The sequence below is a fragment of the Paroedura picta genome, chromosome 2, assembly GCF_049243985.1.
Source record: "Paroedura picta isolate Pp20150507F chromosome 2, Ppicta_v3.0, whole genome shotgun sequence".
In the NCBI taxonomy this organism is placed as follows: domain Eukaryota; kingdom Metazoa; phylum Chordata; class Lepidosauria; order Squamata; family Gekkonidae; genus Paroedura; species Paroedura picta.
The window spans coordinates 8,629,774-8,651,284 of NC_135370.1; the positions used below are offsets into that span (position 1 = coordinate 8,629,774).

At 53.3% G+C, this 21,511-nt stretch overlaps 1 protein-coding gene across 4 annotated transcripts in view; it reads left to right on the forward strand.

Moving 5' to 3' along the window:
* The first annotated feature begins 1,613 nt into the window (after positions 1-1,613).
* The window catches only part of ERBB4 (erb-b2 receptor tyrosine kinase 4), a 918,733-nt gene continuing 898,835 nt past the window's right edge, over positions 1,614-21,511 (forward strand). For all 4 annotated transcript variants that reach the window (XM_077319331.1, XM_077319333.1, XM_077319330.1 and 1 more), the window contains exon 1: positions 1,614-1,827. In XM_077319331.1, coding sequence (XP_077175446.1) covers positions 1,743-1,827 — 85 coding nt within the window. In that variant the 5' untranslated portion in view covers positions 1,614-1,742. The remainder of the gene's footprint in view (positions 1,828-21,511) is intronic.

Sequence of the window (21,511 nt, forward strand, 5' to 3'; positions counted from 1 at the left end):
GGATGCTTGAGGCTGATCCGGGAGTGAGCAGGGGGGTTGGGCTAGATGGCCTCTATGGCCCTTTCCAATGCTGTGATTCAAAGAAGCGCTATTTTTGGTATCCTGCTTTTCACGGCCCGAAGGAGTCTCAAAGCGGCTTACATTCGCCTTTCCTTCCTCGCCTCACAACAGACACCCTGTGAGGGAGGTGGGACTGAGCATGTGGAAGGGGAGGGAGGAACCAAGCCCAATCCCCCAGTTTTTTGTGGGATGAATGTCCATTGGTGGAATGCCAGTTCTTCCCGCCACACAGAGGCGTCCTTCTGCAGACAGAGACCAGAAGGGATGCCCACACAGAGCCTCTCACTTTTGCCTATCCACAGACACCTCCTCCCCCTCTCTCCACAGTCCAGTGACTCCCCCAGGGTCACCTGGCAAACTTCCCTGGGGGTTAAAATCTGGCCGTGCCCATTCTTGATTGACATACACAGAATGTGGCCGCCTCTGCAGGGGGAGAGGTGACCTGGGCCTTTTATTTGCCCTGGCTTGTAACAGGGTGGCTTACCTGGAACGTTATTATTCCATTTGAATGGTGTCTTGCAAGCTGCCTCAAGAAATATGGGAATGAAATGAGTAGCCATGGGGGGGGGGGTCAGCAGGAAGGACGTCCATCTTGAGCCGCTCACTCTGCTCCGCTGAAGATTTGGCCCTCTGGGAAAGGCCGGATTGGGGCTGGCGGACTGGCGGGTGGGAGAGCAGCTGAGTCCACCCCCTTTTTCGTCCTCTGGCTCTCCCCTCCCTGCTCTGGGAAAGAGGGGACTTGCAGGCCCTGCCCATTCTCCTGACAGGGCTCTTTGCTCTGAGGGGGCTCTGTGTCTGGTTGTCTCCTCCCCCCCCCCCGGCATGCTCACAACAACTCTGCGAGGTGGGCCATGCTTAGAGCACGATGCCCTGCGGAGTGCAGTCAACGGAGTGGGTGGCAAGCTCCAGTCTCTGCAACTGCCCCCCCCCCCTCCAGCACTTCGTCTGCCGGCGGAGACCTGCCCCCTCCCCGGATTGGCTTCAGATGCTCCTGCCCCAAAAGCCTGCCCAAGGGGGGAATGGGGGGGGGGTGGCCCGTGCTCCTTTTGGGCACTGCAACACCCAAAGGAGTTGCCAGCTCTGGGCGGGGGGGGGGGAAGAGATTCCGGGGGGGGGAGATATCGTTCCTTTGAGTGCCGCTACCCTTTCCTCCAGGGAAAGTAATCCGCGGGGAGTCGGCCGTTTGGGGAGTCTCCCGGCCGCAGCGGTAAGCTGGCAACGGCACCCTTCGGCGAGGCCAGAGTGCGGCGGGCCCAGGGCGGGGGGGGGGGGGGGGGAGGCGGCCTCCGTCGCAGAGCGGTCGGCTGGCCGGCGGGGCGGGAGCCTCGGGCCGCAAGGTCCTGGCCGGAGCCCCTCCCGGTCGGGGTCGGGCGCGGCGGGCGGCCACCCTGTTGCGCCCCCGGGCGAGCGGCGTCCGTGACAGGTGTTTCCCGGGAGGGGGCGGGGCGGGGGCGGGGCCTGGGGCGGGGCGGGGGCGGTCCCTCCCCCAGCGGGCGGGGCGGGGCGGGGGCGCCAATCCGGAGCGGCGCCGCTCGGAGCCCCGGGAGTGCAGCCGGCCAGTGGCGCGCCCAGGGCTGCCTGCCTGCCTGCCTGCCTGCCGGAGCCGGAGCCGGAGCCGGAGCGGCAAGTTGGCGCCGGAGTTGCGGGACGATGTGAGCGGCGGCGGCGGCGGCGGCGCGAAGATGCAGCGGGCCGGCAGGCTGCTCGTGTGGCTGGGCGTCCTCAGCGCCGCCGGCGGGACCGTCCGGAGCGGCGCGGCGCAGTCAGGTGCGGCCCTTGAGCTCGGCAAGGCTGGGCGGCCGGCGGGCGGGCGGGCGCGGCACCTGTGGCCCTCGGCGGCCCCGTCGGAGGGACGGACGGAGGGAAGGAGGGAGAGAGAGAGAGGCGGCTGCGCGCCAGGGGGCTCTGCGTGGGCTCTGCCGTCGGCGCCCGGCGGCCGCGGCGGAGAGTTCGTCGGGTGTCCCCCCCCCCCCCCCGAGCTGCGGAGCGCCGCCAAGTGTGCGCGGCTGGCCGGGCGAGGCGGACGGGACGGGACGGGACGGGAGAGCAGGGGAGAGCCCCGAGCTGGAGCCCCGCGGAGGGGGTGTGTGTCTGTCTCTCTCTCTCCCCGCGGGCCGTCGTCCTCCCCCCTGGTCGCTGGGCCGGACCGTTCCGCGCTTCGGAGCCATCCTGCCGGGGCGGCGGCCCCGATCCCGGCCAGGCGTAGCGCTCCCCCCGTCGGCTCGGCCTCCCTGGGGCCGTCGGGGCGGGTCGCCTTGGCGGGGCCGGCCTGGCTCATCCCCAAGGGCCGCTCCGGAGGCGGCCGACGGCTTTCTCGCTGCCCGGCCCGTCGGGAAGAAGCGGGATGTTGTGTTCGGCGGCGACCCCCGGCATCCCTCCCGGGCGCGGGCCGACCTTTCAGCTTGGTCGACGGGGCTGCGAGCTGCCTGCGATCCGTCTCGGGAGGACGGGGAAAAGTTTGGCTTGGCGAGTCCCGGAGGCAGCGGCGTCCCGGTGGCTTTCGGGGGCTCCGAGCGCCCAGCGTGCTGCGACCGGAATAAAAACACTCGCAATCGCCGTGTTAGACGGCCTCTTTCAGGCTTGCCAACTCTCTACCGCCTTTCTCCCTTCTGTTTTGGAAATGTGGCGGCTCTTGAATTTGCTCCTGTATTTGCTTTTCCAGCCGCAATCCCAGAATGTTTACAATTCCCGTTTTTGCACAAGGCTTTCTTCGGGGAGCCTTAGTTGAAATAGCATTTTCTTATTCCCTTTGGTTCCCCCCCCCCCCTTTTTGTTCCCTGCTTGCAAGGTTGCCTTCTCTCCCTTTCCTGTCTGGAGTAGGTATTCTTCTTATTTTAGCCTAATCTCTTTCTGCTGGTTGTTTCCCTGGATCTGCCGGAGTTTCCGTGATCCACAGCTCCGTTAAGCCGTTAAGCTAGCTGCTCTGCTCTGTTGGAATAGCTCTCTCCGGATTCTCCGGCACCTGCTTCTGAGTAAACAGGCGGGGAGTTGGGCTCTGGCCGTGCCAGCCGCTGATAAGATGCCCGTGTCCAAAGAGCATGATCCGGGACCGGCTCTCTGGGCTCCACGGATGCTTAACTGCCTGCCGGCTCCCAGCGTTAATCTCACGGGGCTGGATTGTCTGAAATCCGAGGCCAGATAGGGATGGGGAATTGCCGCCAAAGCGGCTCTCTGTTTGCCCAGCTCTGATGAGGCTGACACGGCTGGCGGGTTGACTGGACAATCGCAAAGCTATTCTGCAGCGCCGGATTTATTCCTGGGAGGAAACGAAATCGCATCGGTCCAGGGTCAGTGGCTTTTTGAGACCGAGACTCCCGAGGCCTTTGGGGAGGGCGGGTGCATCCCAGGGGGTTGCCGGCGGCTTGGTAGCCATTTAAGGGGGAGCTGCTGCAGTGGTCAACACTCACTGGGCCATTGTTGATTGATTATTTCACAGGCCGTGTCTCCTGGGCAGAGTTCAGCCTCTGGGGCTGCCATCCACAGCCTCCTTTGCTCAGAGTCAACTCGTGCCACAGCCTTGCACGTTCCGGAGAGTGTTTGGTGGTGGTTGTGGTGGTGGTGGTGGGGCATGTCTTCTGTGTACCTCTGCTAGCCTTCTGGAATGCACATCTCTGGGCCGCCTTCTGGACACCCTGTGCGTGCCGGGTCTCCGGTGCCTGTTCGAGAGGGTTGGTTGAGGCCAATTGTTTTCCCTTCCGCTGTTTGCAGTCTGCGTGGCATGGATCTAAAGGCTGCAACGCTCTCTGGCAGGCCGGCAGAACGGGCAGCCTGCGTAGATGCAGGGAAGCCTCACTTAAGGAATCCGGCCAGCGGCTTATCTGGGGTGGCTTTAGAAGGGACTGGAGGGGAAGGCCGTGCACTGCGGCGGTTAGGGGGTTCAGTTTGTTTGGGGGTTTTGCCAGCTGTTCAGAAGGCGTCGGCATAAAGGCCCATCAGGGTACGTGAGCCGTCTCCTCTTCTGCCGGTCTTCTCCGAGGTCAGCAGGCAGGCCTAGGTTCAGGCCTGCCCTGCTCAAGCTTGGATGATGGAAGAGCTAATAACTCTTGGTCAGGTGTGCCTGGACACAGTCCCCCTGGGAAACTGGCCTGGGCCGAGCCCCGTGGAAATGAATGGCCGCTTTGCTACAGCTGGGACGGTGCAAGAGAGAGTGACCATCTAATTAGGCCGAAATTTAGAGCATTAGAAGGCTGGCCCTCTGGCTGGTTTTGAATGAGAGCGGACCCAGGAGCGGTGCGGCCGTTCTGCCCTCGCAGCCCAGCAAGGGAAAGAAAACAGAGTGTGAAATCTGTTCGCTTCTCCTCTCGCCGTGGGCCGTGCCGCTTCAGCGCCGTGCTACAGGAATAAGTTAGGCCGTTTGGAATTTAGTTAGTTTGGCTGACGGAACCCGTCCACGTGAAGGGCCTGGCTGCGCATCACTTCTGGGGAGCTTGGGAGCCCTCTGGAAATGAACGGAATGATGTTCCCCCGCCTCACCTGCCTCTTCCTCATTATTGGTTGTCCCTGTTACTCCGAAGACGAAGGGCTTCTTCCTAGTAACCGGTCCCAGTCAGATGGTGAGCCTGTAGGAGCACCCTGGCCTCCCCGCAGGTAATTCGGAAGGAGGGGCAGTGATTTTGCCCTTGCTCCGAAGAGGCAGGAACGTCCCTCCCCCCTTTCCTTGAATAACCGCTGGCAGGCAGGCAGGGTGCTTTTCACCCGAGCTTCCCAAACCATCTCTCCACTAGGGGTGATCTTAAAAAAAACACACACACAGCGCTGGAGCCTTGCTAAATAATTAAAGCCAAATTAACTGTGAACTCCTTGCAGTATCCAGCGGCTCCGTCAAAATGATTGTAGTTAAAATGTTTGGCTGCTTTCCCCTTCGACAACATGCAGCCTCCTCCAGCGGATATGCAGTTTGGGCCCCCTGATTCCTACCGAAGGCCTTTTCTCCATTAGACGGAGCTTCCTTATCAAGAGCTGGACCTGCCTCTCCCCCAAAAACGTTTGTAATTCTGGTTGGTGTCCCTCGGGCAGCCCAGGGTGGACTCCCGGTGGCTTTTGTGTTCACACACCCTCAAGTAGCACCTTCAAGACCAACAAGGATTTATTCAAGGCTCTCGCCTTGAATAAATCTTTGTTGGTCTTAAAGGTGCTGCTGGACTCTGATTTTATCGTGTTCCTTCAGACCAACAGGGCTACTCATTTGAATCGCATCACCAAGGCCGGATGAGTGCTGCTTTACCGGCAGAAGCCCAGGCTGTTTCTGTTCGTTTGGTGTACTGAGGGGATGAGTGGACGTTTGTCTTCAAGCTTTGTCTTTCTGGAACCCCAGCACAGCGGTGAAAGCCAGTCCATCAAAAGAAAAACATGGACTAGGCAAAGGGCTTGTTCTTTCAGTCACTGGCCAGGACTGTGTTTGGAGCAGGGAAGAGGCTTGCATGTTTTCTGGATTTCACAGCACCTGACGTGTTTGATCTGGTGACGAGGAGGTCACCCAGCAGCTGATGGGCAGCACCATCCAAAGAAAGCTACCAACAGGATCCTGGGCAGGGCTACTCCAGTGCAAACCCTTTGATTCCGCTCTGGGATCGCGTGGCAGCTGTGCTTCAGCTCCGTTCAGCCCGGCGGGATTTTGGCACAGTCCTTTGGAGACTGTCCTGGGTTGAGTGCACTATATATAGTTTGGTGTAGCAAAGGGAGGAGATAATTTAGAGCTCAGATTACAAATCCGTAGAAGCGGCAAAGGGAACAGAGCAACTGGTGAGTCACGGGTGTCTCACTTTTGGGTGGCAGGAGAGAGGTCAGGGAGACGGACAGACAGACCGAAGGCCTTTCAACCTCTTGGCTCAAAGATGGGGGCTGTTTTCCAAACAGCTGGCTGAGCGTCCACCGTTCGCGGGGAGGGCCCAGAGAACAGGGTGCTCCCCCTCCGAGCGCCAGAAGGTTTAAATAACTGTGCTCCTGTCTGCCTTTCGGTTTTCGGATGGGGACAATTTCTTTGGGGATAGCAACGTTTGGATATTCTGCGTGGCTGATTAGAATGCGGTGGCTTTGTCGATCCAGCTGCTGCTGCGGCTCGGAGATGTGCAGAACACAATTAAACAACGAATGCTTCTCTAATAGGAGCTGCCTTTTTCCTTTTGGCAGTGCCAGACTGACAGCACGTGGGGAACCAGCTCCAGTTTTTTGTTCTTCCAGTTCTTGCAGTGGGTGACCCACGCCGGCGCAGCTGACATTGTATGGATCTGTGGTTAACTCCGGGGCTCCATAATTAGGCAGCTGGCTAGATTATTCTGTCAAATAACTGCAGAGATTGGCATTTTCTGATTTATGAGCCCTTAATTCGGTCAACAATGAACGAGAATCAGTGTAAAAAAAGAAAGGTACCACTTTTTCCTGCTGAGTATATATTGCTCAAGCCTGTGACCAGTGAGTTGGAATTCCTTGGAATTCTCTTAATCCAGATAGGAATTCACTAGAGTGGTGAGGCCTGTTTTGTGTGTGAATTTGTGTCGGGTAGAATCTTGGCCATTATTCTGGCGGTTAGCCAGAACAGACGTGTCGTGCCGTTCTTACAAAATAACTTGTGCGTGTTTTCCCATGTGCGCCCTCATCTTCTGAAAAGCATGCAAGGGCTGCATGAATGTCACACTTGAAGGGGATGACCACAATGCTCAGGGTCCTTCACACCCCCTTGGGCTATAATTCCACTGTGGGGGGAAAAGACTTTTTCAAGGCATGGTTCTTTATTGTGTCTATCGCATAAGGCTGACCTGAAAAGCCCCAAAGTGTCCAGCCAATACCTTGTGAACTGTCAGGATCCGGAGGGGGGCAGGCGGCCGGGATGAGTGAGTCTGGGAGTGATTGGAGGGGGGGCAGCTTCAGGGCCTTCTTTCTCCCTCCCCATAAAGGTAAAGGTATCCCCCGTGCAAGCACGGGGTCATGTCTGACCCTTGGGGTGACGCCCTCCAGCGTTTTCATGGCAGACTCAATACAGGTGGTTTGCCAGTGCCTTCCCCAGTCATTACCGTTTACCCCCCAGCAAGCTGGGTACTCATTTTACCGACCTCAGAAGGATGGAAGGCTGAGTCAACCTTGAGCCGGCTGCTGGGATTGAACTCCCAGTCTCATGGGCAGAGCTTCAGACTGCATGTCTGCTGCCTTACCACTCTGCGCCACAAGAGGCTCCCCATAGTGATTTTTAAATTGAAAGCTTTGATAGGCTGCAGTGCCCTAAATGGAAAGAGTCTCACAGCAGAGGGAAAAAATCATTTAAAAATGAATCTATAAATAGAAGCACCCTGAGCGAACCTTTCCCAACTCCCCGCTTGGTCTAGCACTTTCGGCCACCTTTGACTGTGGCAAAGGCCATCTAGAAGAGGTGTGTCCCACAACCCGACCTCCCCCCAAACATCAAAGTAGCGACCTGCTAAAGGATGCAAACCAAACTCCTGAAGTTTTGCACACTGTTCTGTAGGTTGAAGGATTCAGGTGGGTTGCCGGGTTGGTCTGAAGTTAGCACAACAAAATCAGAGTCCAGTAGCACCTTTAAGACCAACAAAGATTCATTCAAGGCGTGAGCTTTCGAGTGCTTGCACTCGAAAGCTCATGCCTTGAATAAATCTTTGTTGGTCTTAAAGGTGCTACTGGGCTCTGATTATGTTGTGCAGGTTGAAGGGTTTGTCTTTTCTTTGCCCTGCAGATAAACTCTTTGATGAGAAGGTACTAAAGAGGGATGGTGTAATTTCTAGGAGCAAACTTCTCCGGGGAACATTTGCTGAACCTCTCTGTGGACACTGGTCTGTGCTTTTATGGTTCCAGAAGCGCGCCATGCGGAGCAGGCCTCTGAGAAGGGAAGGTTCACTACCTGGCCACGTTCTGTCAGTTAACTAGGCAGTAAAAAGTTTGTTGTCACCCAGGGACTCCCTCAAGCTGTGCTTAGACTTGCCTTATGCAAACAGAATCTGGCACGACCAATTAGCCGGGGTGACGCTACCCACACAAAGTGACAAAACGGATGAGGCATCCCAGAAAGAAAATGGGAGCAGGAAAGGCTGAAATCAAAGATTTGGAAGGGGTGGGGGCTGAAAGGAGCAGTTTATAAAAAGGAGCTCCAGAGACACTGAGCATAAATGCCTTTTACAAGAAGGGAATTGGGGGGGGGGGGGCGTCCTCCTTTTCATGCACAGAAATAGATCCTGCCTTACGTTGGCCTGCAGGTGGATGTCCCTCCTCCCCGGTCGTGTCAAGGTTTATCTGCCATCCCGTGGGAGTACGTGTTAAGGATCAAGATGGGAACCATGTCATAGAGAAACGTTCATTCCTGTGTTTGCTTTCCATATTTGCACTCTGCGGGTGGCCCTGAGACTGCCTAAATGGGTCAGGGGGGGGGGTCTGCATACAGGGGTCTCCACAGAGCCCTATAAGCAGCCGGCCAACCTTCTATGTTGAATGGAGGAGGAGGAGGAATTATGTTCATCAGATGGGTGGCTGGGGATGGGGTAATGCTCTAAGATGGGTGGGGAGGGCTTGCAGAAGAAGGGAAATCCTGTGTTCACTTCCCCATCCTTGCTGTCATTGTCGTCGTCCCCCCCCTCGAACTTCACTATGTCTCCCCTGTACGTTCCCTGTGGTGGCGAGGCTCTGAGGCAGCTGCCTTCTGGACTGAAGACTCGCCAGGTGTGTCCCCCCGCCAGCTGCCCGCCATCAAAAACAGGGACACAAGCTGGAAATGAAAGACTGGCAGCACATAAGCGGTATGTCCCCTAAATGTCACTGATCTGGAAACCTGCTCAGCTGAGGCTCTACTGATGTGTGAGGTAAACGGGGACCCTGTTTTCTTAGATTTCTGGCCTTGACGCACGATGGAGATGAACCAGAGAGGTTTACGCAACCGGAAATAAAGGATTTAAGAGGGCAAAAGGGTTGTGTGGGTAACTGAGACGTGTAAAGGCAAGCTGGCTCTCAAGGGAAGGAGAGGGCTCCTGAGGGGGGGGGGAGACTCTGTTCTCTGGGCAGGTTCAAGGTGGCTTTTCTCTCTTTCCCCCTCCCTCCCTCTCGGAGCCTCTTTCCACAGAGCTTGTGGGACCCAAACAAGGTGCTAATTTGTGTTTATGCATGCCCGGGAGACACTGTGAGCCACAGGAGGATCATACCTCAAAATCTGTTTACAGGGAAGGGGGAATTCAGGTTCTTCGCTTGGTTTGTAACATCCTGCTTGGAATTTGTGGCTGGGCCTCCTCTCATGTGGATGTTTTTCGGCTCAGGGACTGGTCTTCACACACCTGTATTTTTTAAAAAAAGCATCTATGTCAGTGCCTCATCCCCAAAAGATGTTCCACGGAACCGGTGGTCGTATTGTGTGGGATCTGTGTTTTTCCAAGCCTTTTTCTGCCTGGAATCCCTCCAGCATGGCCATCTGCCTGGGATTCCGCTGTGTGGAGCCATTCATATCCCTGCACACTGAACAGCTGATAGGGCCAACTGTAAGGGGTTTGTCTGCTGCTCTCTCTGTGGCCTTTTTGTTAGGTAAATATATTAACGTTTTAAGTAGGCAGAGCTGGTTCAGCTCCTCCGCAAGTGACAGCCCTGGAAGGACAGTCTCTCTTGACTGGGAGTCTCCAGTGGTCTGACATGTGGACTCAAAGTCAAAGGAGGGTGAAATTAATTCAAAAGAAATGGGATGAAATGCAAATGCAAAAGAAATTCCATCTCCACATCCGGAAGAAGTTCCTGACAGAGCGGTTTCTCAGTGGAACAGGCTTCCTCGGGAGGTGGTGGGTTCTCCTTCTTTGGAAGTTTTTAAGCAGAGGCTGGCTAGCCATCTGACGGAGAGGCTGATTCTGTGAAGGCTCAAGGGGGTGGCAGGGGACAGTGGATGAGCGATAGGGTAGTGAGTGTCCTGCATAGTGTAGGGGGTTGGACTAGATGACCCAGGAGGTCCCTTCCAACCTTATGATTCTATTCCTGATGACCTGGGGGAATCCTGAGGTTTGCTCTGTGTGCTCACACTGAAGTTATATTCTCTCCGGCTAGGGTGACTTCTGGCACCCGTGTCTCTTTCTTCAGACTATCGGGAAGCCAGACTTGACAATTGGGTGTGTTTTGATCAGGGATCCAGGCCTCAGAATTCCTTCACATAGCCACTCCTCACATTTTGTGGGCCCTTTGAACACTGCAGAATGCTTTGGGGTTGTTTCATTTTCCCATTTGTTGTAGAGAACCCAGCACGCCGTGTATGCCTCTTCTGATTTGTCTCACTTTCCTGGGCTCCTGATTTGCTTTGCAAAATTGCCCCTGTCTCTGGAGGGCCAGCCGGGGCTTGGTGGAGTCCGTGCTAGAAGGCAGCCTCTCTAACCACAGCATGCTGGTTTTGTGGCGCACCCGAGAGGAGGAGGAGGAGGAGGAGGAGGAGGAGGAGGAGGAGGAGGAGGAGGAGGGAGGTTGGCTGGCTTAGGTGACAGATGTCAGTGGATCTGCAGTGGCTGGCACTGGACTTGGGTAATCCCCAGCATAGTGTTGAATGTGCGGGAGCACACTGAGTGAGCAGATTTGTTTCACCTGCTATCTATGAGCTTTTCTGAGGGCCTTGTATGAATCTGCCTTGTTTCTCACTTGCTTCCAAATGGGAGTGTGAGAACATGCCCTGCCATAGGAGCAGCGTCCAGCGTCCGTGTGCCCCCTGCCTCTTTCCTGCCGCAATGCCTGCATACAAACGCAGGGTAGACTCTGCCAGCCCCTTCCTGCAAGCCCTCTTTCTCCTCCCTGGCTGTGCAGCTCAGTTGGGAACGGGCCCAGACGTCCTTTAAAGCAGTGGTCCCCAACCTTTCCGAGGCTGGGGACCGGCAGAGCATAGGGCCGCGCCCCCGCGGGCCGCGCCCGCGGATCGGGCCGCGCCCACGCCGCACCCGCGGGCCGCGCCCACGGGCCGCGCCGCGCCCACAGGCCGCGCCCACGCTGCGCCCGGGGATCGGGCCGCACCCGAGCCGCGCCCGCGGGCCGTGCCCGCGGATCGGGCCGAGCGGGCGTGGCCCGGACCTGATTCCCTCTCCCCGCCTCCCGCAGTAAGTAGCTTCCCGGTCCGCAAGCTTGCGGCCTGGGAAGTTTTTTACTGCGGGGGCGGGGCGGGGAGAGGGAGCTGCGGCCCGGTGCCATGGCCTTTGCGGCCCGGCACCGGGCCGCGGCCCGCAGGTTGGGGACCACTGCTTTAAAGGGCCAGGAGGAGTGCAGAGTCCCGCCGCATCCTGTAGAAGGCCGAGCTTAGCTTTGTGCCCCCCACCCTCCCCCTAGCTGGTTGTGGGCCCACAGTCCAAGGGATTACTCTTCTCGGAAGCCGCCCTGCCATGGACCAAAGGAAGCTGTGCAACGGAAGCTACGGCAGAGAACAGACACGATGACAAGGAGTTACGCTTCCTCCTGCCGTAGCTGTTATTTCATGACAGATTATATTTGGGATGTCTTTTGACGCTTGTTTGTTCAAAGCCCTCTCATTTTCATGTATGCTGCATGTCAAAACTTGTGACGAAGAGGGGAAGGCCTCTGCCGGATCTTTTGCGAACAGCAACACCGGAACGCCAGTTCCTTCGGCTCCTCCGGACAATGAGTCCAGCCTGGCTTTGTCCCATGGCGCTTTTTGGAGCAGCTCGGGTTTCTCCCCACGGCCGGAAGTGAGTCCCAAAAGGGAGGCAGCGTCGGCGGTGGCTCCAGGGATGGGTCTCATGATTAATGGTGCTTGTTGTTGTGGGTGCGATCGATCGGCTTGTGACTGTGGCTCCTTGTGTGGGTGTCCTCCTCTCTTCTGTTTCCAGGGGCCCACGCAGCTGAGGAGCTCTCTGGTTCCACTTGTCAGGAATAATTGGTCTTTTTTCAGCATGCCGCTTTCCAACAAGAAGGCAAATGGTCCTTAGCAGAAAATTACGTGGGTTGTGGAGATTTGTTTTGCAATAACACGGTTGACTCCGAACCCTGTACACGTGGTGCGTCTGAAGACGATTACCTGGTTTCTCTGCAATGTGTAATCACTTCTGAGAGCTCCTTTGCTTTGCTCTGAGGTGATACATTTGAATGTGGAGTGTGTGCCGGCGGGAAGCAAGCAGGTCCAGGACTGATCAGATTTTGGTGTCCCATCTCCCTCCCGCCCCTGCCTCTCACAGTGTTAATTAACAATACCTGGTGACTTTCAGGAAGCTTCTGGAGTTCTGCATGCTCCTTAAAAAACAAAACCCAAACAACAACTGTTATCTCAGTGGTTTAAATTAGCCGAATATATATATATATCTGAAGAAGACAGATTCAGGTGGGTTGCCCAGCTGGACTGGAGCAGTAGAACAGACTCTGGATCCTGCAGGGGCACCTTTAAGACCCGCCGAGTTTTATTCTGGGGATAAGCTTTTGTGTGCAGGCGTATTCCGTCGGATGCATTAAAGCAGGTTTCTTCAAGCCTCCCCTATAGGTAGAGCATGTATGGGGCCTGGGGTCACTCAGTTCTCACTTACACCCAGGAGTAAACTTTGTTGGTCTTAAAGGGGCCCCTGGACTCAAACGTATTTTTCACATCTGTTTGTCCACACTTCTCTTAATTTGCTGCTATTCACAGGTCTCCCTAATTGCTTTAATCCAGGGGTAGTCAAACTGTGGCCCTCCAGATGTCCATGGACTACAAGTTCCATGAGCCCCTGCCAGCAAACGCTGCCAGCAAACGCTTTAATCCAACCTCAGCTGCATCTTGTTGGTCCTAAAGATGCTCGTTACTATATATTTCTACAGTATGTAACGAAAAATAGTTTGGAACACGCAGTCCTCTTGGGCGTGTGCAGATGTCATTGTATGGCCATCTCCGCAGGTCTGGTGTTGGTTCTATAAGCAAAGCATGGCTCATTTGCACAACTCGTCCTCTTGTGATCCACATGCGTGGTTTCCACATACACCCCCCCCCCCCCCCAGTTTGCCTTTCATTTTGAGAAGTCTCTTTATCGTGGAACTTTCAGCCGGCATCTACCGTGCGAAAGCCTGACATTCTCATGTACTCTGATTTGTTTAATCTTTTCAAAACATTTCTAAATAACGGAGTAGAGTGACGGCTTGTTCCCCAATTCCTTTATTTCAGTCTTTCCCTCCCTCCCTCCCCCCTTCAGCTTGAATTTGCTCTTCTCTTGGCTGTCTTTTCCAAGGGCAGCTTACCATTTTTGATCTCCCAAACCAAATGTAAAAGTTGATATTTCTGATCGTGACTTTGGACGGGAAAGTCAATCCAAATGTAAGCGCTGAAGGAAAGAGAGAGGATTTGTGGCATCCCGAAAGATTTCATGTCTCTTACTTAGAGGACAAAATAAAGGTTCTTTTTATCTTGAGGTAGAGATTTCGGCACGGAGACGTCTGCGAGCGTCTGTAGAGTAACTGATGTTTCCCCGGTTTTAGCAAGCCATTGTCCTTTGTGAGGCATTTCATGTTCTCAGAATGTAGTTGCTGTTCTCGGGGGCGCACATTATTGGTTGGTAGATGCCGTTCTTTAGTGGTTATTAACCGAGTGGGGTCGCGGGAAAGAGAATTTTGAGTAAATCCCCACAGCTGCACAGAATGACAAAATAACATATGCGACTGCTTAACTTCGTGAAAGATGCATTTTATTATTCTTCCCGCACATTCCATAAATGACTGTTTCCTGAATTAGCGCTCCGTGAGCTTGAGAAATTGATACAGAAGCCGGCTGGCATGCAGCTAATTTTGTTTAGCAAACTGCGATCTGATACCTGCTATTTCCCACCCACGACAAGTAGGCTCCCTGGGCTGTTGCCGGCGGTCTGCGCATGCCCAGATCCCCAGCACCCATCTGCAAATTTGGAACGAGTTCAGATTGTAGCGATAATGGAGTTAATAGTCCGTTTGATGGAACAAAGGAGAGGCGTTCATAATGCTCCTGGTTCTTCCCCTTCGTAGGAAGGGAATTGGCCTCAGGACTTGATGCCTGTCCCTGCTGGGATTCTGTCTCTGGGCTCTGGCATGTTCTCGAGCAGGGCCTCCCAGCCGGTCTGGGCCTATACATCACCTTTGGTATTCCGACACAACGTGGTGGCGAGGTTGGCCACTGAATGACTACTGCAGGAGGTATGTGAGCTCCTCTTCATCCACTCAGACCATTTACGCACTGGGAACTTCACTGCCCCAGTTCCCATTCAGAAGGACAAATTAGGGACGGATGAGGGACACTGGGACAAAAGCTCCCCTCTGTGGGTGCAGGAAGAGGTGGGGCAACCTGCCACAACTAAAACTCCAGCCTGCAGCCCAACATGAAACCTCCAGTGCGTAAACGGTCTCAGAGATCTTTGTGCTGTGGTGGTAGCTGCCGCCAAGGACTTTCTTAGAAATCTGTACAGCCAATCAGAAACCTTGCTGGGCCAAAGCCCCGCCTGCTTTCTAAAAATGTGTCAATGTGGTCTGTGGTCCTCATGGGCACCAAGCTGGGGGCCCCTGAGTTGGATAGTTGTACAAGGGCCTTGTCATCTGGGTGCCCCTAATAATCAGGAGGTGTTGCTTCATTGCTGGCCCTCCTCCCAGCTTCTGTGCTGAAATATTTTATTTATTTTATTTTATTAGATTTTTATACCTCCCTTCCATATGGCTCAGGGCAATTTACCTAAAACATAACGGGGGGGGGGGGGGAGAACACATGGAACGAACTAACATATAACATTGTCAAATACAACAACAATAATCTAACAGTGGTTCTAAATAACACAATTTCAGTGATCTTAAACAACAACAGTATAACAGGAATGGTAAGTTAACTAAGGCCCCTAGAGAAGTCAGACTGGTTCAGGCCATGGAGGGGATGTCTGAAGGGGACCTGTGGCCGGTCTCAGGTGGAGGAGCTCCCTTTTACAGGCCCTGTGGAACTGTGGGAGTTCAGACAGGGCCCTGATCTCTTCAGGGAGCTCGTTCCACCAGGTGGGGGCCACAACAGAGAATGTTCTGGCCCTGGTTGAGGACCAACGTGCTTCTACCCAGCTTTCCTCCCCAGTGGGCAGCCAGAGTGGCTGATGTCAGATCTCTTCTCCATTTTAGCCTCACAGTGACCCTGTGAGGTAGGCTAGAGTGACATTGTGTGACTGGTCCAGGGACACCCCGCAATCTTCCATGGCAGAGCAGGGATTTGAACCGGAGTCTCTAGTCTCTAGTCCAGTATGGCAACTACTGTGTCATCCTGGATGCTGCCGACTGCACAGATCCAAAACGGCTTGAAAACAGGGTGATCTTAAAATGTGTCTTGGTCTTGGATGAAGTCATGGGAAGGTCACTTGTTCCGAGGGCCTCTTCTTCTTGGAATGAACCTCTCACTGGAGATCACTTCCCAGCTGAAGGTCACCCCTGGGAACAAGGCGAGTTTGATCTCCACTTACCTTCTTGGTGAAAACTGAGGGCCCCCCCCCCATCCCCGATGTGAGCCCAGTTCCTCTTGTCCTTAGGGGACGCTTGACTCCCTTGGAAAGAGACCCGTCTCTCAGCTAAAATGCAAACACTTCCTGCATTGATAATGTTGACCTTATGAGGGCTTGATTGGATTCTGAAATGTTTGAGGGCCACAACACGTGGGAAGCCTGTTTTCATAATTAAGATTTGAGTTATGCAACAGGTAATAGTGCCTATAATTACCTGCTGGTCCAGTCCTTGAGCAGGCTCACCATCCCTCTGCGTACGCTTTGCCAAACAGGGGGGGGGGTGTATTTATTGTGTGCGTTGGGTTGGGAGGGCTATGTGCAGGCAACGGGCCTGTGAGCAATCCTCGGCCAAATGCCATCCAGGCAGGTTGCTGTTGCCTCTGTGCAGAAATGCTGCTGGATGGCTTCTCCGGCTGAAAAAAGAACCTGCTTGTGGGTTGTGCTCTGCCCTTAATGGCACCTGCTCGTGCAATCGTTTGCCTGTCTGATGCCATGGAAGTTGGGAATTCGGCACCGTCCAAGGTGAGCTCAAATGCAGTTTGCGAGGATCCTGCACAAAGCAAAAGGCTCAGTCCATCCGCTTCAGTGGGTTTACTTAGAATCATAGAGTTGGAAGGGGTCTCATGGGTCATCTAGTCCAACCCCCTGCACTATGCAGGACACTCACCACCCTATCGCTCATCCACTGTCACCTGCCACCCCTGCCGCTTGTGCATGTGTGGTGGATGCTTTAGACCAGGGGTAGTCAAACTGCGGCCCTCCAGATGTCCATGGACTACAATTCCCATGAGCCCCTGCCAGCAAATGCTGGCAGTTTGGAGGGCCGCAGTTTGACTACCCCTGCTTTAGACCAAGTCCGGTTGCAAGGCCACCCACCTCTGAGTAGCTAAAATCTCTTTGGAGTTCAGCTGGAAGACTGTCTGTGAGCGGCAGCCGTGTGAGGGGTTGGCGAGGAACGAACCTGGGAACGCCAGCATGCAAAGCATGTGCCCTGTGACTGAACTGCAACTGCATCTAAATCTGTGCTGGATTATGACCAATACTATGCGGTGGGGTTAGTTGAGCATCAGATAACACCGAGAGTGTCGAACAGTCCAGTGATGCGCGCGTCTGTGCCTGTCGTTCCTCAAATAGGAGGGAGGTGTGGTTTCTGTGCTCTTGCCGTGTTTTGTTTTCATTCCAAGCGGCTGTGCTTCGGATGGGGAGCCTGCATGGCCTGGGGAGAAATGAGCTCAGAAGTAACTGCAGAACAACAATAGAAGACCCAGGGAGTCAATGCTGTGGCCTTTCCGTAGCAGAGATGTTAGTCAGTGGCCCTCTTAGTCAGAGAGCCAGCTGGCTGTAGTGGTTAGGAGCACAGGCTTCCAATCTGGCAAGCCGGGTTTGATTTCCCGCTCCTCCACATGCAGCCAGCTGGGTGACCTTGGGTTCACCACAGCACTGATAAAGCTGTTCTGACTGAGCAGGAATATTAGGGTTCTCTCAGCCCCACACACCTCACAGTTGTGGGGAGAGGAAAGGGAAGGTGACTGGAAGCCGCTTTGAGACTCCTTTGGGTAGAGAAAAGCAGCATAAAAGAACCAACTCTTCTTCTGTGGCACCTGTACCTTCCATCCCCGGTAGATTTTGCCAGAGTCTATACGCCATGTGCCTGTGTGTAGCTTGTGAAAACCAGCAGTGCGCATCTGATCAGTCTGTAGACTCAAAACTTATTAGTTGTTTGCATAGGTAAGCCTGCGGCAATTTGAGCTTATGTATGACGGTATTAAATACATGATTCAGCTATTTTTAAAGCATAATTCCTTGAAGCTGTATGACCTGATCAAATTGTTCCACACTCTTGCTTAAAACACACAGATAACCTTACTTGGAGCTGAAGAGCGGGGTTCGTTCAGCTCTAGGGTTGCCAGCTCTGAGTCAGAGCAGACGTGGAGGTTTTGGGGGTGGAGCCTGTGGTGGGTGGGGTTTCGGAAGGAAGGGACTTCAGTGGGGTCTAATGCCATAGGGCAGAGGTAGTCAACCTGTGGTCCTCTAGATGTCCATGGACTACAATTCCCATGAGCCCCTGCCAGCAAATGCACGTTGCATGGAGATGAGCTGTAATCCTGGACGGTCCCCATTTCCCACCTATTTGGCTGCCTGTCCAGATGTTGATATTGGTAGCTAGTATGGTGTGTGTGTGAAGTGCCGTCAAGTCTCCACTGACTTACAGTGATCCTTCATGAGGTTGTCAAGGCAAAGAGATGTGCTGAGGTGGTTTATCATTGCCTGCCTCTGTGTGCTGCAGCCCTGGACTTCCTCGGTGGTCTCTCCACCACCACCCAAGGGCTAACCAAGGATGACCATCCTTAGCTTCCAAGATAGAATCATAGAGTTGGAAGGGGCCACACAGGCTATCTAGTCCAACCCCCTGCAACGCAGGATCAGCCCAAAGCATCCTAAAGCATCCAAGAAAAGTGTGTATCCAACCTTTGCTTGAAGACTGCCAGTGAGGGGGAGCTCACCACCTCCTTAGGCAGCCTATTCCACTCCTGATCTACTCTGTGAATATTTTTTCCTGATATCTAGCCTATATCGTTGTATTTTCCTGATATCTGGGAAGTCTAATAGTTGGCGGACTGCTGAGCACATTTCCGAGACCATCCTGGATCATTTTAGATCAGTGGATTCGAAATCTGACCCTGTTTGGCCAGAGGACCTTCATCCTAAGATAAGGGAATAGGATCGGTTGTTCCATGACTGTTTATGTGGGGACCACCTGAATCTGCCATTAATTGCTGATCTTGATGTAGGAATTAGTGCCTATCTCCATGGACCACATCTTGATGTATGCTTCCTCTGAGCATGTGGCTTTGGATCTTGGCTTGGTCTCCTCTTTCAATATTCACTCTTGGCCCACAAACCCATCCCCCTTTGCATCAATTAATTTCTGATGAAAATCACCCAGAAACCTTCCATTTCAGGTCCTTGCTCTTGTTACGCTCTTTCAAGAGTTTGAAGTTTTGATTCAGGCTTTCATGTTTCAGTTTTGCTTAACATGTAATCAAGGTGCCTCTGCACTCCGGCTTTGTTCTGTTGCTCCAGACCAACATAGCCACCCACCTGAATGTTTAATAATATTGAAATCAGCCAACAGATGGAGTACACGGAATGTAGCAAGTAAACACCACATGAATCCATGCAGGCTCAGTAAACAGTTTAATTTGGGAACCTCCTACTGCACGTTCCTCGAGGCAGAGAGAACACAGAGCATTTGCCATTGTATCTCACTTCTTCCATTAATTGTAACATTGCACACTGATGAAGTATACCGAAACAAGAGTAATTCACCAGGACTTGTTTGTTATTCTGTTGGAAACTGCCACACTCCTGTTAGGAGGTTCCCTTATTAAGCTGTTTATTGAGCTTGCACTAATTCATTCGGTGTTTACTTATAATATTTCAATTGCCAACCATTTATAATCCCCTGTTTTCCTTACTGGTTCCAGCACTGTGGACAACAGAAAAGTTGTAGGTGGGTGTCACGGTGTACATGAGCACCACATTAGGGAACCCTCATTCAATGTTCAGAAGCCAAACTGAAACATTGGCTGACAACATGGTTGTTTAAGAACAGGGGTGTTCTGTGATTTGGGGAGGGGGTGCGCTAGCACTATGCACCCTGACTACCATAATGCTAAAACAACCGTAGCAGAGCGGCCTCTGAGCAATCGCTCTTCCTGGTGCGAGAGCTGCAACCAGCCGCAGCACGGTGGTAACTCTTTCAGTGGGGAACGTCTGTTCTTTGTTCCGGCTGACTTTGGCAAGGTCATAGTGTGCCGTAATAAGTATCCATCTATTCACAGCTGTCTTATGGAGGCCAATAAAATATATCGGGGTCAGGAATCAAAGTTATGTCTCCCACATATCTTTTCAAATGACTCAAAGCCAATTTCAAAATAGATCATTCGTTTTATTTAGGAGGAAGCGTAACGTGCACTGTTCCTAAGGGAGCCTGGACAACAACAACAAGAAAAGACATTCAAGTTGGGCTGGTTGGCTTTGTGCAGACGGTCAATAGAGAGATCACTTCATTTTGTGTCAGATTTTTCTTTAACACTTTCCCTGCTGTTTCCCAATAGTCCCAATAGTGTTTCCATGCATGTAAATTGGTGTGTGTGTGTGTGAGAGAGAGAGATAGGTGATTATATTAACAGTTCCATGTTGGGTCTAAGGTATGTGCATTCGAAATAGCTTATTTTCAAGCTTTAGTGACGATCCTGCTGGATGTATTTGATGTTAATCAAAAGTTTTACACTAAGCTACAGGAGAAATGTATGGCGTCTACTTCCTCAGATTTGCATACATGCATATATTCTTCTTTTTTAACGTGCCCAGTTGCAGATGCTGATAGGGTCACCGATTTCTGCCTGGGAGTTCTCCCAGGGCTAAATGTATCCGTTGGTGAGGGCCAAGCAACCCATCGGTACACAGAAAGGAATTGGCATGAACGTTGCAGTTTTGCCCTATTGTAACATTTTAATGCCAGATCACTTCCCTCTTGTGAATTTTGGTGCATTCCAAGGTGTAAACTGCACGGAGCTTTTATTCCAACCCCAGATCGATTCAGTCCCTGCCCTCTACACAGAATGCAATTTCCGTTTGGATTTTGGGCGATTTAAAATTTCCTTCTGCAGCAAGAAGGATTGATCCAGAGTGACCCTACCTTTATTGTGCTTTATCTCAGACTGCTTTTAATCTTCAATATCCATTTGGGAAAGAAAGCTCCGTGGTAGAGAACCTCTGATAGGCTACACCTGGTCATGTGACACACTTGCCTTAAAGGTGAAGCCCCTAATTTCTCTCAACCTCTGTCGGTCCTGGATTTTTCGTCCCTCCTCTGCCTTTTTCGATCCTCTCCCCCTCCCCCCCCCCAAGAAAAGAAAGAGGTTCCCTGCCTGGCTCCTCTCCCCGCCCCCCCTTCAAGAAAAGAAAGAGGCTTGGCTCCCCCATCTTCTGAACTACCCTAACCACGTGCAGAAGACTTTCCTGTTTCAATGGGGAGGGGGGGGGAGGAAGACCCGAGTTCAAAGCGATCTGAATTCAAGAGGATTGACAATGGAATAAAGAAAGTCAGTGCAGACTCTGCCCAAGCCAGAGAGTCCCTTAGTATTTTAACTGTTGGTGTGAATCTGTGGTGAGAGAAGAGGCCTCGGGAGGTGCCTTTGGAGAGACAGGCAGACGGAGTGCGGAATAAACGTGAGCATGTGTGCAGTGCTTCACGTCAAGCGAGGAACTGAGGCGGTTGAATGAGTGAACACACAACCTGGACGTGTTTAAATTCAATCAGGCAGCCCTGCTTGGGAGAGATCGGCTGGTCTGGGTCAGACCATATTTAGCGGCGTTACCTGTTTCCGTCCATCGGCAAGCCTTAAAAATTGGCGTATCCCTTCCAAGTTAAGAAAACAAAACTGAATCCGCCTGTTGACAGGCTGTCAGACTTTGAACTGGAAAGAAATTGACATGAGTGCAGCTCCCCCCCTCCTCTTAGACTACCCTTTCTTCCTTCCTGCTTCACAGGTGTCAAGGGGCACAGAGAGCTGGGGGCGGGGGGCGGACGGGGGCTGCTCGAAGCATCGTGGCCGTGGGGGCCCCTCCCACAAGTTGACTTGTGGTCTGCCACTTAACTCGGTACAAAGCCCTTCCAAGTCACTGAGGTATGTGTGTTTGTCTGTGTGCAGGTATGCAGTAGCAGGTGATGCTCAAAAAGTTCATACTTCATGGTGGAAAGGTGTAGGATACTTCGCTGGAGTACCGTCCAACTTGGAAAGTGTGCAGCCAGTTTGGGGGGGGGGGGGAGAATTCTGGAAGAGGAGCAAATGGGTCTTCTCAAAGATGGGGGTGCCTTTCAGCTGGCCCACCCCTCACAGCCTGTCCCCCCATCTCTACCCTGTCCTTTTGGCTGCCAGAGATGGCTCAGGAGTACCTCAGCCTCTTCCTGGAATTGCTTTTTTTAAAGAATACATCAGAGGGTTAAGAGTCTCTGATTCCGTCCA